This window comes from Eucyclogobius newberryi, unplaced genomic scaffold (genome assembly GCF_026437365.1).
Source record: "Eucyclogobius newberryi isolate DKJ021-1_F unplaced genomic scaffold, fEucNew1.0.hap1 SCAF_12, whole genome shotgun sequence".
NCBI classification, from domain to species: Eukaryota; Metazoa; Chordata; class Actinopteri; order Gobiiformes; family Gobiidae; genus Eucyclogobius; species Eucyclogobius newberryi.
Genome location: NW_027315746.1, coordinates 24086343 through 24101210, shown reverse-complemented (window position 1 = coordinate 24101210; position 14868 = coordinate 24086343). Strand labels below are relative to the sequence as shown.

At 39.1% G+C, this 14868-nt stretch overlaps 1 protein-coding gene across 1 annotated transcript in view; it reads left to right on the top strand.

Annotated features, from left to right (window-relative positions):
• The window catches only part of LOC140356547 (adenylate cyclase type 1-like), a 62660-nt gene that overhangs the window by 23147 nt on the left and 24645 nt on the right, over window positions 1–14868 (top strand). Inside the window, exons 4-5 of the mRNA XM_072441573.1 lie at window positions 923–1034; window positions 13831–13958. Coding sequence (XP_072297674.1) covers window positions 923–1034; window positions 13831–13958 — 240 coding nt within the window. The remainder of the gene's footprint in view (window positions 1–922; window positions 1035–13830; window positions 13959–14868) is intronic.

Below are 14868 nucleotides of genomic sequence, written 5' to 3'. Positions count from 1 at the left end.
TCCCCCTCTAACCATGTGAGGCTTCCACGTAGAAGAACGACAATGTCACATCAGCATTATAGTGGTACCCTTCACCTCACTTGTGCCCTATACGTTCATTAGTTTGTCAATGTAATCCCTCATTCATCCAGGAGTGGTCCATGGTACAAAAGGAAATCATTTGGACGATGTTTTCTTAATATCGAAGCGGTTTCAGCTAAGCGTATGGAAATCATAATAATGGACTGATAATGATTATTACATATGCTTACATGATTTTAATTGTTGACATTGTTTTTTTTCTCACTTTTTGAGGATATTTTACTTTTTAAATTTTGAAGTTTTTTCAGTTTCTTTGCGGGGGAATTTGTGTCTAGAATTAGCTTGAATGTAGTATTATCTCTGAAGAAGACTGTATAATCTGTCGTTTTATATTTTTGACATATTGATCCAAAACGACTTAATAAAAGGAACAAGTCCAATAACACTGCACTGTGCCCATACGATAGATATAACAAAGTGCTGTGCTCAATACATAAACGGTGATGAAGAACAAAGAGAAACATTGAGCACATTCTTTGAGTCGAGGATCACATAAACCGTCACAGAGCAAACCCCTTCATTTCATCTGAATCACTTTTATTCATTCCCAAGTAGAAATAATTGTTGTTACAGGCATACATCCAACCTGTAGAATTATAGAGTTATCATATTTAAAACCGGTGAGAATATAATACAATAAATCTGCCTTATTATCAGCTAAACTTAGTAATAAAATCAAAGCCTCATTTACATATCAAAATACTTCTTTTACGTAATTCACCTGCAATGTCTCACTCGTGCTTGTAAAGATAATAAAAGTAATGGTTAACTGAATGTGACAGTAAAGGCCTTCTGTGTCTATATAGATTTATAACCAGATGAACTCCTGTGTCTGTTGCAGCATCCTGTTCGCAGACATCGTGGGTTTCACCTGCCTCGCCTCCCAGTGCACGGCCCAGGAGCTGGTTAAACTCCTCAATGAGCTGTTTGGGAAATTTGATGAGCTCGCTACGGTGAGTTTGAAGCTGAAATTGCAGTCATGGTTGGCATTAGGGTCATCTTTTTCCTTTTTTCTCCCTGATGGTATGCTATTGTCCTGGCTTCCGGCACATGGCACGCTAGCAGAGCTTTGCGTGACGTCACAGTGGACACTCAAGCCCATATGATGCCTAATATGATTATCTGCTGCTTCATTTGAGGAAGAGTTGACAGACCGCTGTAATCTGGGTCAGATTTATGCACAGCTAAATCTTGCCTCGGCTGCGTTTGTGTGGAAGATCTGAACACACACATTTGAAGTCAGTCTGTGCCAGTCCTGCTTTTAGTTTGAACAAGGAAACCATTTCAACTCCCCATCTGACAATATTTTACTGTTTGTGATTACAACGCTAAAATCCACTCTTTTACTGTGAATTTTGCCACTCCAGTTTGCCAAAGCTTTCGAGCGCAACGCTATAACACCCCAGAAGTTTTTAATCAAACTTTTCCAATACAGTGAGTGAGTGTTTGTTGAAGTGTGTTGAAGTTGGGCTGGCAAGCTCTGGCCGGGGAGAAGGTTGTGCCACTGTTTATGTAATCTGGCCTCTCTTACTTACACTCGGCACATGACATGCCCTTGAAATCCACTAATCCAGGGGATTACAACTCACTCTTTTTGCTTTCATGGAAGGTTTCATGGTTATTTGAGGTGACTCTAGTGTATGCTTGTTTACATGGAAATGTCTGTTTAGCCACAAGCAAAAGTGTTGAATTTCTTTCACAATCCATCACATGTTTTCAAGTTTTTTCAGAGCAATCTGTTCCTTCCTAACTGAATTTGAAAGAGCTAAAAGTCTTTCAATTTGATAGTCTAAAAATAACTAATGGTCTCAGAGGGGCTGATGGCGCAGATTGGCAGCCCTTCTGTCAGGGCAGCTGTGACTAAGGAGCAGCAAAGTGACTGTGAGTGTTAATATTGTTTGCACTCGACAAATGAAGGAACAAACTAGGGCTGCAACTGATGATTATGTTTTTATTTGATGAATCTAGCATTTTATTTTTTTGATTAATACATTTGTTATTTAGACCCGTATTATGTAAGTTTTATTAACAACTAGCGCCAAAATTAACTGCTAACCCTTACCCCTAACCCCTAACCCCTAACCCCTGACCCCTGACCCTAACTCCTAACCCCTGACCCTAACCCCTAACCCCTGACCCTAACCCCTAACCCCTAACCCCTGACCCTAACCCTGACCCTAACCCCTAACCCTAACCCCTAACCCCTAACCCTAAACCCTAAACCTGACGTTATATTGGACCATAATGGACCAAAACATACAGTTTGATAAGAATGTTTTCATTTTGGATCACCAGGTGCACAAACTTTAGAAAATAGAGGTTGAAGTTAGAAAAAGTTATTACTTGCTGGTAAATGTGATTCACATATAAATAACAACTATGTGTCTGTGTTGTCTGTTAACTACAAAATTATAGTATTTTTATTTGCTGCTCCATTAAAATGAACAGGATAGAATGTTAACACAAGTACCAGACTGTGTGTGCTGCTTTTCTAAACACATCACTCCTGGAAGGGTCTATAATTGCAGACTGTCCATGTTTCCTGTGCCATTTTGTTGTAATTCTTGCTTCGTCTGTACCATAGAAACTCTTCTTGGAGGTTGTAGTCTGTTAATAGTTCAGATAGGAATTATTAAATCACTAAATCATCTTAATAATCAAATAGTTGCTACTCATTGATTAACTTGTTTCAGCACTAGTACAAACCTTTTAGGGTGGGATTTCACATCAAATTTAGGTTTCTCTGTATAATTGCTGTTATGGGGCCAGTAAAAGAAACAATATTGGTTAATTTCTACTTTCTAGTGTAAATGCTTCTCTTTTGATCTTGCCTCTGCCTTGTTTTGGTCCTGTTTAGGCCTCGTTTCAATTTAACTTCGACCACACTTTTGCTGAACTATGCGTTGAGATTCTTGTGGTTCAAAGTGATCCAGACTTGTCACCGAATGTTGTGGCGCTCCCTGCCCTGGCGCCAGCTCGTTCGCATACACTGGGGCAGGAAGTGGCAGGCTGCGGTCAGCGCCTCCTCTCCTCCGTGCATACACAGCGCCCCCACACCACCTGTCCACTCTCCGGGCCTGCAGGCAGCAAGGGAACGCCGCCAGGAACCCACTGCCCACTAGCCTTCTCTCTCCTCCTATGTTTTATTTCACACAACACGGGGATCTAAAAGCAGAGACAAACAAACTGGTGAGGAAAATGTAATCTACCCCGTCTGGATGCCGATAGTAATGTAAGATTTGATACAAAATCTTAATTTCTCATTCCAAAAACAAAGAAAGAACGGATGACGTACTGAAATATTTTACAGGCAATCATCATCCTGGAAGTTATATTTGTAAGTTAAACAATTATGCTGCAATTTGTACATTATTACATGTACAAATTGTATGTCATTCATTCATTTTCTTCCGCTTTTTCCTGTTCGGGGTCGCGGGTGACTGGAGCCTATCCCAGTGACTTTGGGCCTTAGGCGGGGTACACCCTGGACAGTGGCCAACTCGTCGCAGGGCCATGAATGAATGAATGAATGAATTAATTAATACATTTCTCTATTTCTGGAGCTCTCTCTGTTATGTCACTGTCCGTTTTCTGTCAATGTCATTAATGTTGTCTATGTGTGTGTGAGCAGCTCACTCTTTTTTACCTGCAACCAAATCTACCCTCGGGTACAAATAAAGTTACCTTACCTTACCTTATGTACAAATTGTATATGAAATATTAGCATCTATGTGTTGATTATTTGGTTGTTTGTAAAGATGTGAGGAGGCACAATGAGATGAGACGAGATTCTCACATAGTTTACAATTTTAACCTCACATTGTTTTTTTCATAATTTTGCTGTCGTTGTTGCGTTGCTTTTTGGATCTACAAGCTTCTTAAGAGGTGTAACTAACCAACATTAGACATTTTTTTGCTTGTGCCAAATGTAAACATGGGAGAAAAAAAGTCTCTCAAGATCATTTTCCATATGTGTCTATTAGTCGTTGATATTTTTGTAATTTACCATGAATCAATCCTGTACAATGCGCAGATGAATGGACCAAACACCAGCTTGGTAAACAACAAATGGATTATAAATAGAGCTTTCCTGTTAAGCGCCACATACACACTTTTTGGCCAGCTCTGCAGTTCTTTCATTAACATGCTTCTTCTCTTCTTCTTTTTTCCATTTCTTACAAGCTCATATGCAACAAACACAATACACACACAAAAGTATGAGTGCTTCCACTCAAATTTGTAAAGTAACACAAGGTTAATCTCTTGGACTCTTTGTTCTTTTGTCACTACTCCTCAGTTCTGATTGTAATTTTCACTGTCCACTTTGTAACTTTCATGTCCACAATGCACCTACTCAAACGAGGCCAGATGAAAGAAATACGCAAAAAGCATTATCCTCCGACTAAAACAAAGCACAAAAGGCCATTATAGTGGATCCAGTTTGATTGCACATATACATAACAACAGCTCCCATAGAAACAATTATTATGTGTATTGATGATTATTGTTCTCAAAAACTTTGCCTTTTGGGATATTTTCCTTGTTGTATTCCTCTGCTTAAAAGAAAGTCTGATTGAATAGGTTTCGATACTCATCCAAGTTGAGGGTTGAAGGTACAATCGCTCACCCATTTACAACGTCATCCTCAGACCTTAACCAAAACAAAGAAAACAAGAACAAGAAAATAAGGCATATCAGAGTATGCTAATAGACATGGAAAGTGATGCTAAATATGACTCAGATGACGGTTCACACTTTAAGGTAGTTAGACTTAACAACAGATTACTTGCCGTAAACAACTGGGGGTGTCAGTGTGTCAAGAGACAGATGTAAGGCTGTGACGTACCAGGGGTCTCATTTTTAAAGCGCACATGTAAAAATATGCTCCGTACGTGAACTTTGACGTGAAGTTTGTGATCTATGAAAAGACAACTTGACATGGAAACGTGCAGTCAACTCTACTAAATGAGATTCCTGTCAGGGGAACAGAAGAAACTACTTGGATGAGTGGCGAAACGTATTCACTCTGAAACACTTGTATCCAGTTGACAGAATTACTAAACTATTTTCTTTTTACAATGGATACTGTTGTTGTGTCGTTGGACCAGACACCACACCCATCTTGACCAGCATATGCATGAATGTGGCTGTGTGTTAGTGAGAAATTGGCAGTGGTTGGCGGTGCAGATTAGCAGCCTCGCTTCCGTAAATCTAGTTGTTTACGAAGTGAATGATTGCATGAAATGGTATGAGATTTATGAATTGTTTCATATTTGTGTGTGGATTGCATAAAGATTCCAGTTTTGTGCAAGAAACAAAAACTTACATGGGATATTATCATTTCAAAGGCCGTTTTCTCGAAATGCATTTTTCTTTCATATGGACATAAAGATCACCACTCAAAGTAGCAGCTACAAACCAGACTTTACAGTTATTGTTGTTTATTGTACCAGTATTTAACAAGACTTTGATTGATAGATTTGTTGTTATCTCATTTTCCAACTTAAACCAATTTTCCAAATTATTTTTTTATTCACTCAAATACTTAAATAAGGATCTCCAAAGTCCTCTCATGTATTTTCATGACATATTTACTAAAAATGCACAAAGACGTGTCCTTCATATGTGCAATTTTGGCCATTCTTACACATAAATGCCTTATTTTTATCGCAATAATTGTTTTTCTTACATTTAAGTATTAAGTAACTACACAAGAAGTTTTAAAATTGATATCTCTGAATTTGTCTCACCTTAACAAAGCTGGTTCTTTCGAAACCAAAACGTTTGCCGTAGTAAATGTATAGATGAATCCTATGACTTGACATTACAGATTGTTCTTTTGCCTTCCCACTCTCACCAAACTGTCCTACATAAAACAACAACAGCAACAACAACAACAACAACAACAACAACAACAACAACAACAACAACAACCACAACATGCTGTCCCCTGTGAGTGTGTAGTGTGAATGCAACATGAAGCGCCTTGGACAGTATATACCATGTGCTTTTGAGTTCTTTTCCATGGCAGTATCTTCTCTCTTCTCTCTCTCTTCCACACCTCACTGTAGCTCCCAGAATCCACTGCTGTGATTGACGGCCAGCCTGTCTTTTATGCCCCACGCTCCTCTCCTGCACTCTCTTCCTCTCTCGTGTTTCCATTTTTAGGAGGCTAATGTCTTTTTCAATTCCGACTTCCGTGTTGCTTTCACTCTTGCTTGCACCTACTCTAAAAGCTGTGATGGCGGAGAACTCTGACAACTCCATTTATCTGATAATAATTGTTGTGAGTTTTGCGATTTCTTATGATTGTGTTGAATGTTGCAGAGACATTCAAACTTGCAATGTTTCATTCACATTGTCACTCAGTGTCATTTATCTTCCAAATAGACTTAATTAGTGGACTACTGATTGTTATCTTGTTTTTTTAAACTTATCTACAGCTGTCTCACTTGGGGCTTTTATCCAAAGTGAAACCGTTTTTATCTTTTAAAAGATCTTTTTTGTAAGTCATGTATGCTTTTATTCCATCCCAATTGGACTACTGTGACCCCCCTCCCCCCAGGTTTTAAGTCTAATCTTATTTCATTTCACTAGATTTCTTACTTTAAATGATGTTAGTGTAGTTAAATAGAGCTGTACTTTATATTTGTAGTGTTTTTATACATGTATTGTGCAGCACTTTGGTAATAAGTGTTTATGAAACGTGAAATCAAATGTATTGGATTGTACTGTCAGGCGAATTAACCAATCAGCAAAATGCATGACACGTTTGTGTCAAAACAAACCGCTTTGTTGTTAAGGTGAGAGAAGTTTAATTTAGTTCTAAATAATGGCCAATGAGGTTGTCATGTGTCGTTGAAAGAATGAACCTGACTGCATGGCTCTGTTTGCGTTTGGCCTTAGATATGAGGGAGGAAGAGTCCAAACTGACCGCTGTATACACGGCCCGCGTCAGTTATTGCTTTTGTTGGCGAATATAACAATTATACAAAATGTACCACCAACAGTTATGGTCAACTTTTTAAAATCACACTAAACAATATTGTGGTTAATTGTCCCATCCCTATGAATGACACTATAATGCTATAAACTTAAGGAAATGTTAATTATAGAACAATTCTTAACAACAATGTTAGAAAAGCGCTGTCTCACGAGCAGGTGCACGGATCATTGCTGAGTGCTCAGTCCTCACCAGTGTGGACCCAAACTAAGCCCGGACTAAACATGACAGCCTGGCTTGTTGACAATGGTTAAAACTTGAATAACGCTCGTGAATGAATAATGAATTCAGTTTTTGTTTTTTTTTTAGGCTTTTTTGCTAATAACAATTGGATTCAGGCACTTCTTCAAGTCACCTCTTTACAATTAAAGAATTAGTTAATTTCCTCAACACACCACTAGCTAAAATTAAAGACTAAAAACCATCTTATTTAAGGACAGAAAGATAAGCGGTTCCACGGTGTATGATCATAAAGTCTGTATCAGTGATAAATGTGAGCGTAGCCTGCAGTGTTCCTGTTGTTTATCTATTTTATCTTTATTCTGCAGAACTGTATACTTCTACTTTGTTATTAGACCGAAGCAGCTCCTTCACATTTTAGTGTGTGTTTCAGTGTGTTTTGAGCTCCCACTGGAGAAAATGTCATTCACCATTCCCACTCGCTGAACGCTGTGATGTCACGGGCACACAACTTATTCCTCACTTCCAGGTCAAAGCAGCCGCGTCAATTTAACAGCTGATTTTATTTTGCTTTGGACAATATGCCACATCGCTGTGCTCCGTTTTGTTCAAATAGATCAGCATTCAGTATAAGCACGACAGAGAATCTTTTCTTTTATTGATTTCTGTTGGATAAGACTAAAGAAACAAGAGTTGAATTCATCCAGGTTAGGCTAACATCTGTTCTGTCTGTGGTACTCTTGAATCAAAGGTCTGGATGGGGAAGTGTTGTAGATATGGGGCTGTTATATACAATAAAAGAAAGAATTACGGTGTGCTCGACTTGATGTTTACAGTCTTTAAGTTATTGCTCATCTACTTCATCGTGAGCATCCTAATTCTTCACCGTGAGGATTTTCACAACTTTTACAAGGATCAGAATCAGAAAAAAGTTTTATTGTAGTGAATAAAAACACGATTTACAAACTAGGAACTTTCTTCGGTGATAAGGTGCAACATGAAACAACAAATAGAACAGCAAAATGTAAAAACTAAATAATAATAAGGCATGAATAAAATATTGGGTTAACTATAAGATAAAAATAAACTTATACTAAATACTTTGACTGAATACACACAATTTACAGTTTAGTCAGAGAAGAGTTAGCACGCTTTTGTGGAGAAATTCTCTTTAATTAGACACAGACAACCCAGAGCTGCTTTTTACAATATATCTGTACTTGGACAAACTAGATTTGACTTAAATGCATGAAAAACATGTTTACTTTCAGCTGACGGATGCACCTTGGACCCAAAATTGAGAAATATGCTGTGTGTTACGTCATCACTTAACAATCCCATATTGAACATTGCTAGCATTCGTACTTTACCCTTCTTTGCCTATGCTAATGAGCCTACAGATTGCATACAATGGTGAAGGAGTCACATGGTGGAGGTAATCCAGCTCGGGTCTGAATCAGATCCTAAGCCGTGGCAGTCAGATTAGCACAGGAAAAGTACAGGGTGAGAATGTGTGTGAGGAGCAGATTCTGCACATGTGTTACCTCTAGTCTCTGTCCTCACATGGCCCCACCAGGTCAGGAGGGCACGGGGGCCGCCTCAGGGCAAAGTTCAACGTGTCTGGGCGTCTGGGAAACATAATGGGTTTGATTGCCAGTATATTGCGGTGCGATTGTTACAGAATATTTCACAAAAACTGATAATATTGAAGCTACTTTATGCAATTGACTCCACGTGAATCCCCACCAAAAAAACAACAACCTGTGCAATATTGTTAAAAAAAAAACACAAATTGACAATGAAATACTTTTGTAGTTATTTAGTGTAGATAATGGATAATAGAAAATACAAATTCCCTACTCTACAGCTCAAATCATCAAAACATTTTGAAAAAGTTACCTATAGTGCAAAGAAAATGTCCACGATAAATAATTGTTCTGTCATTTCTGATAATTTAGGCCGATATAGTGATTATTGTTACAGGCCTACAGTACGTAACTGTATATATCAAAGGAATTACTGAAATAAGTTTAGAATATTGTAGAATATAGTCAATCAGTAATGTAGTATATTACATAGTGTATGTTACTATTTTGTTTTTTGTGTATTTTTTGGTACCCTGTAATTGCCTTGCCTGGATGGTTCAGAATGATATCTCTCAGTATTTTTACACAGTATTTGATATCAGTCTTATCTGTTTCATCTATACATAAATAAACTAATCTGATTGCACAGTACTGTCTGAGTTTGACCCGAGGCGAGACAGAGGGAGCGGTGACCAGACTCACTCTCTTTAAAGAAGTCATATTCTGTGTCTCAGGCAAGTAATTCCAAGCCCCAGGGTGAATATTATTTTGTCACTATATAGAAGATCTCTCAGTCTGGTCACCACCTTCCCTGCTGTGTCTCAGGCCAAACTCAGAACCGTGCAATCTGATGCTTTATTTCTGGGACACACGGGAAACGGAGGAGTTCATTGCTCATCTATCATAAAAAACAAACTTCTCTCACCTTTGATTAACAGAGTCTTGTGCTTCGCTCATTGATTCTGCATAAATCCACAATGTTTTTTTCAGTCCCCTGTGAGTGTCTGTATTATTCTTTATTTTTTCCTCTTTAGCCGTATTTGTTTTAATACAGATGGACTATGCATGTCCCTGTTGGCTAATCCACCTGTCAATCACCAAACATAAAGACAGAACAAAACTATGCAGAGTTTAATGTAACGGGTTTTTGTAAGACTTATATGAAGGGGCCCATAACTACAGATTGGCAGCCACATTTTGAATAGAGGCAGATTTACTTTCGATGTACTTTTGAAAAAGGCTGGCACACACTGATTAGGTGGATGATACAGAAAATTATGAGAGTTTAGGTCAGTAACAAAAGATAATTGGCTGGTAGTCTGTGTATTTATTATCATGGTGGTGCGTTCAGACCAGAGGGTTGCTGGATCAAGTCCCAAATGTGTCAAATCCCAAATTTCCAGATGAAAAGTGACTGAATGGTTAAATTAATGAAGAAAAAAAGTCAATACCAAGATACTAATCGATACCGAAACTAGCATCGAAACCATGAGACTCATTTGAACAGGCGTCAAATACATGAATGGGACAATGTTGGACTCTCTTGATCTATAGCAGAACTCATATCAGACCCATTCATAATATTAAAGAAACCTTATTTAGTATGTTTTGAAAATGACTTGTTTATTGCAATAATTGGGCCGTTCGTTTTAAAAAAAGAGATTCACACAAACCACAGCGGAAAGGAGTGAGCACAGAATTAGCTGGAAATCTATGGGGTTATTGTGAGTTTATTTATTTTATTATTCTTTTCATACAATGCACAGTTCAATAGTACTTCTCTATATAAACCTGTTTTTGTGAAAACTTCTGAGCTTCTGGCAATAGTAGAATTTTGACAAAAAGAGAGAATGTTTGGTCTCACAGTAGCTTCTTCAGTTCCTCTGACAGATGTAAGTCATAACCTTATAGCGTCTGAATGGAAGTACTCTTAAACTTTCACCGAATTGACAGAATAACATTTTCTTTTGTTTTTTTCTGGTTTTGTGAATGGAGTTTGGAGTGAGATCCTTTTCCCCCCTACAACCCTAATTATCATTCAACTAATTGTGACATTAAACAAAAAAATATACTGAAATTAAATTTCCTGTATTATGTCAACCTGTGTTGTGTTTATTGCATCCATACACTCGTGCACACAAGTAGACCATGACACATTTTCACAAGATTAACTGGCATCAAATCTAAATGCTAACGGAACCAGAATGCTTATTTTCTTTCACTTAAGAGTTAACTCTTAAGTGAAAGAAAATGAGCAATCATTTGGAATTGTCAGGGTCAGAAATGCAACTTTGCTTGTGGATGGAACTTAATACAGTTTTCTAACCTCAACATTGTATTTGAGCTTCACAGAAAGTGTAATTTGTGGTAAAGAAGTTACCGGTAATACATCTGTAGATAAAAGTTTTGTGGGGTCAACAGTTCTGTAAGTATTTGTTGAGTAAAACGTGAAACACATGTCATAATCTATTGAATACAAATAAATTACACCAGTAAATGTCTAATAAACCTGTCACTGATACTGTATTTTAATTTGCCAAAACCACCTTAATTCTTATTTTGTGATATTCTGGTTCATCCCAGTTTCTCCATTGAAATCATAGTATGTTCAAATTCACTTTTGCCTATGTTCTCACTAAATATACAATACACAGTTTACCTACAGTTCTCGATGCCTCCTGACGTGCATTTTGCCTCTGTTCATGTATTATTTTGTGCTTCTTGATATATTCCTGTGCCCTGTCCACTGCTGGTGCACCCGGAGAGAGCGTGTGCGCGGCGTGCAGTTACTCCCATGCCTCCCGCGTTAAAAATAGAGCATCCATCTTGTCTTGAGCCCACCGATGTGCATAATTATGAGTCTTTGTGCTCCTCACATGCATGGCCAGTGATCCCATTACCTCCATGGAAACCAAAAAGGCCTATGAGACGGTGTCCGCGCGAAAGCTCGTCTCCCTGGTTAAACGACTGTGTTGCCCATAGCGTCTGATAATGGTTTCTATTTGTGAGCGTGCTTTTTTCCAGGCTCCTTGTGATGTGACTGTTGAATCACGCCGCGGCGGAAAGTGAGAGCGATTAACGTCTCAAAATTGGGAGATTGTGAATGAGATAATCAAGCGTCTTCTCAGGGACCTATTGTTGAAATGCAACTGTATTTTGTCTAAATATAGGTGTGGAGGTAAAACATATTTCTGCTGCGTACAGTTTGTCCACAGATACCCAGCGTGTGACGTGAGATAGTGCAAGTTTACAATGTTAAAGTGTTTTTACAGATGGTTTTATATTAGCCTGGATGCAAGCATTTTACTTCATTCAGATTTGTTATGGCTCATAGACGGATGAGTGAGGTGTAGTGAATAGACTATTAATGACTAAAATACATGCGTTCGCACATCTGGGAACTTGTGCAGTGGCAACCGAGTCCGCCATTTTGAAAGGGGCACAACAGCACGTCTACGACATACGAAATCCAGGAAATATGAGGCCAAAATGCCAAAAACCTGCGTTCTGTTAGGACATTGCTCTGTCGACTGACCAAGAAATGATAGCTTTGTCGTGTACCTTAGTTTGCCGTTATCGTCTAATAAAGAATCAAAGTATTCGTAGCTCATTATGCTGTCGAAAAGATTGCAGTCGTGTTGGTTTTTATATATCGCGTGCCCCTTTTAAAATGGCCGCTATGGGGAAGTCCCGGCTGTATGACGTCACCGCGAACGCATGTATTGATAACTTATTCCAGAACATATGTTGTCAACAATTGAATTAAGAAAGTATATTTCAAATGCATAGACATTGATGGTGAATAGAAGAAGGCTGAGGAGGCTGATCGTTCTGCTGCTGCTGTGGTGTGGTCAGGTCAAAGGGGCAAAGACTTTCAACTTAAATAAGCTTTTAACATTGTTACACAATGTTTCATTACTAGTCATTATTAGTTTAGTCAAAGTTGTATTTGGATTGATTCCTGCACGTTTGAGGAATCCTCTCTTGTCCTGCAACTGACGCTCCAGTGCTCAGAAAATTCCTGTTTTAGCCTTCCCCCTATCAACGCCCACTTTCCTGTACTTAGTTGTGATTATCTGAAAAATGAAGACTCCTTTAGAAAATGTAAGGTTCTAAAATATAAATAAATAAATAGCCTCCTTTAAAAAATGACAACATGTAAATTAAAAACTGCTGCATGTTTTGGTTAAATGTCACTATGAAGAGGCGGGGCTTATCAGTTCTGCAGTTTTGAACAGGAAGTCTGTTTAGGTTTACAATGAGCATAATGTAAAATGATGATCTACTTTTGTTATATAGATTTTTACTATATTATCAATGGTTCCACTTCTCCTTCTACCACTGGAAGTTGTATTCAGAGTGATTGATGCATGTTTGAGTCATCTTTATTCTCTTGTGGACATTATGCTATTGCTCAGACCACCCTGGTTTCACCCCTCCCCAGATTCCCCACCATAAACATGCTCTTTACGTACTTCGTTCTGCAATTGTATTTTCTTAAACAATGGCACACGTGGAATTTGGCAGTGTCACGTAACCATTTTGCCACAAAGGGGAAAAAAAAGATCTACAGTTCGTTATTGAGGCCAGTGTAAATCTGCGCTGTGGTCTACTGTGGTAGTCACATTCAGGAACATATTTCTGCTTTTCTTGGGCTCTAAATCAATACATTCTCTGAAAAATGTGTGCATGAACTTGCTGTCCAATACATAAACTACATAGCAGAGTTTCAGGCAATAACTAGAAAGGGAATTTATACTTGAACTATATCAGCCAGGCAAGTGACTCAAAGTTGGATTAATGATCTTGTTTATAACTGTGTGTACACTCAATTTAATTCACTGACTTAATAAATCAACTGAGTCAAATTTGCCATGCTTCGTTTTACCAGTGACAAATGATCCTGCTCAGATGTGGTTATTTTAAACTAACATTTTTCACTGTGTTTGACGTCGATTGCATATTTGTCTTTCTTTCCAGGAGAATCACTGCAGGAGGATTAAAATCTTGGGCGACTGCTACTATTGCGTATCCGGACTGACCCAACCCAAAACGGACCACGCCCACTGCTGTGTGGAGATGGGGCTGGACATGATCGACACCATAACGTAAGTAATCGAACGCTTTCAACCTCACATGTAAGGCACGGTGAGCTTATTTGTAGAGCACAATTTATACACAAGCCAAATCAAAGTACTTCACACAACAGGGAAAAAATCCATTAAAATCACAAAACAGAAGAGAAAAAATAAAACCTTTCCATCATATGCACAGCTAAACAAAAAAATGTTTTTAGACTAGATTAGTAGAAGACTGTCTCACATCTTCAGGAAGTTCCAGATTTTAGCTGCATAAAACTGAAACACAGATTCCCCATTTTTAGTCCTGACTCTGGGCACCAGCAGGAGGCCGGTCCATGTTTAGTCCTGACTCTGGCACCAGCAGGAGGCTGGTCCATGTTTAGTCCTGACTCTGGCACCAGCAGGAGGCCGGTCCATGTTTAGTCCTGACTTTGAGCACCAGCAGGAGGCTGGTCCATGTTTAGTCCTGACTCTGGGCACCAGCAAGAGGCCGGTCCATGTTTAGTCCTGACTCTGGCACCAGCAGGAGGCTGGTCCATGTTTAGTCCTGACTTTGAGCACCAGCAGGAGGCCGGTCCAAGTTTAGTCCTTACTCTGGGCACCAGCAGGAGGCCGGTCCATGTTTAGTCCTGACTCTGGGCACCAGCAGGAGGCCGGTCCATGTTTAGTCCTGACTGGCACCAGCAGGAGGCCGGTCCATGTTTAGTCCTGACTCTGGGCACCAGCAGGAGGCCGGCCCATGTTAAGTCCTGACTCTGGGCACCAGCAGGAGGCCGGTCCATGTTTAGTCCTGACTCTGGGCACCAGCAGGAGGCCGGTCCATGTTTAGTCCTGATTCTGGGCACCAGCAGGAGGCCGGCCCCTGAAGGAAGTCAGTGAGCTGTTGGTAAACAACCTTTTCAAGGACTTTGCCCCAAAATGGCAGATTAGAGATGGG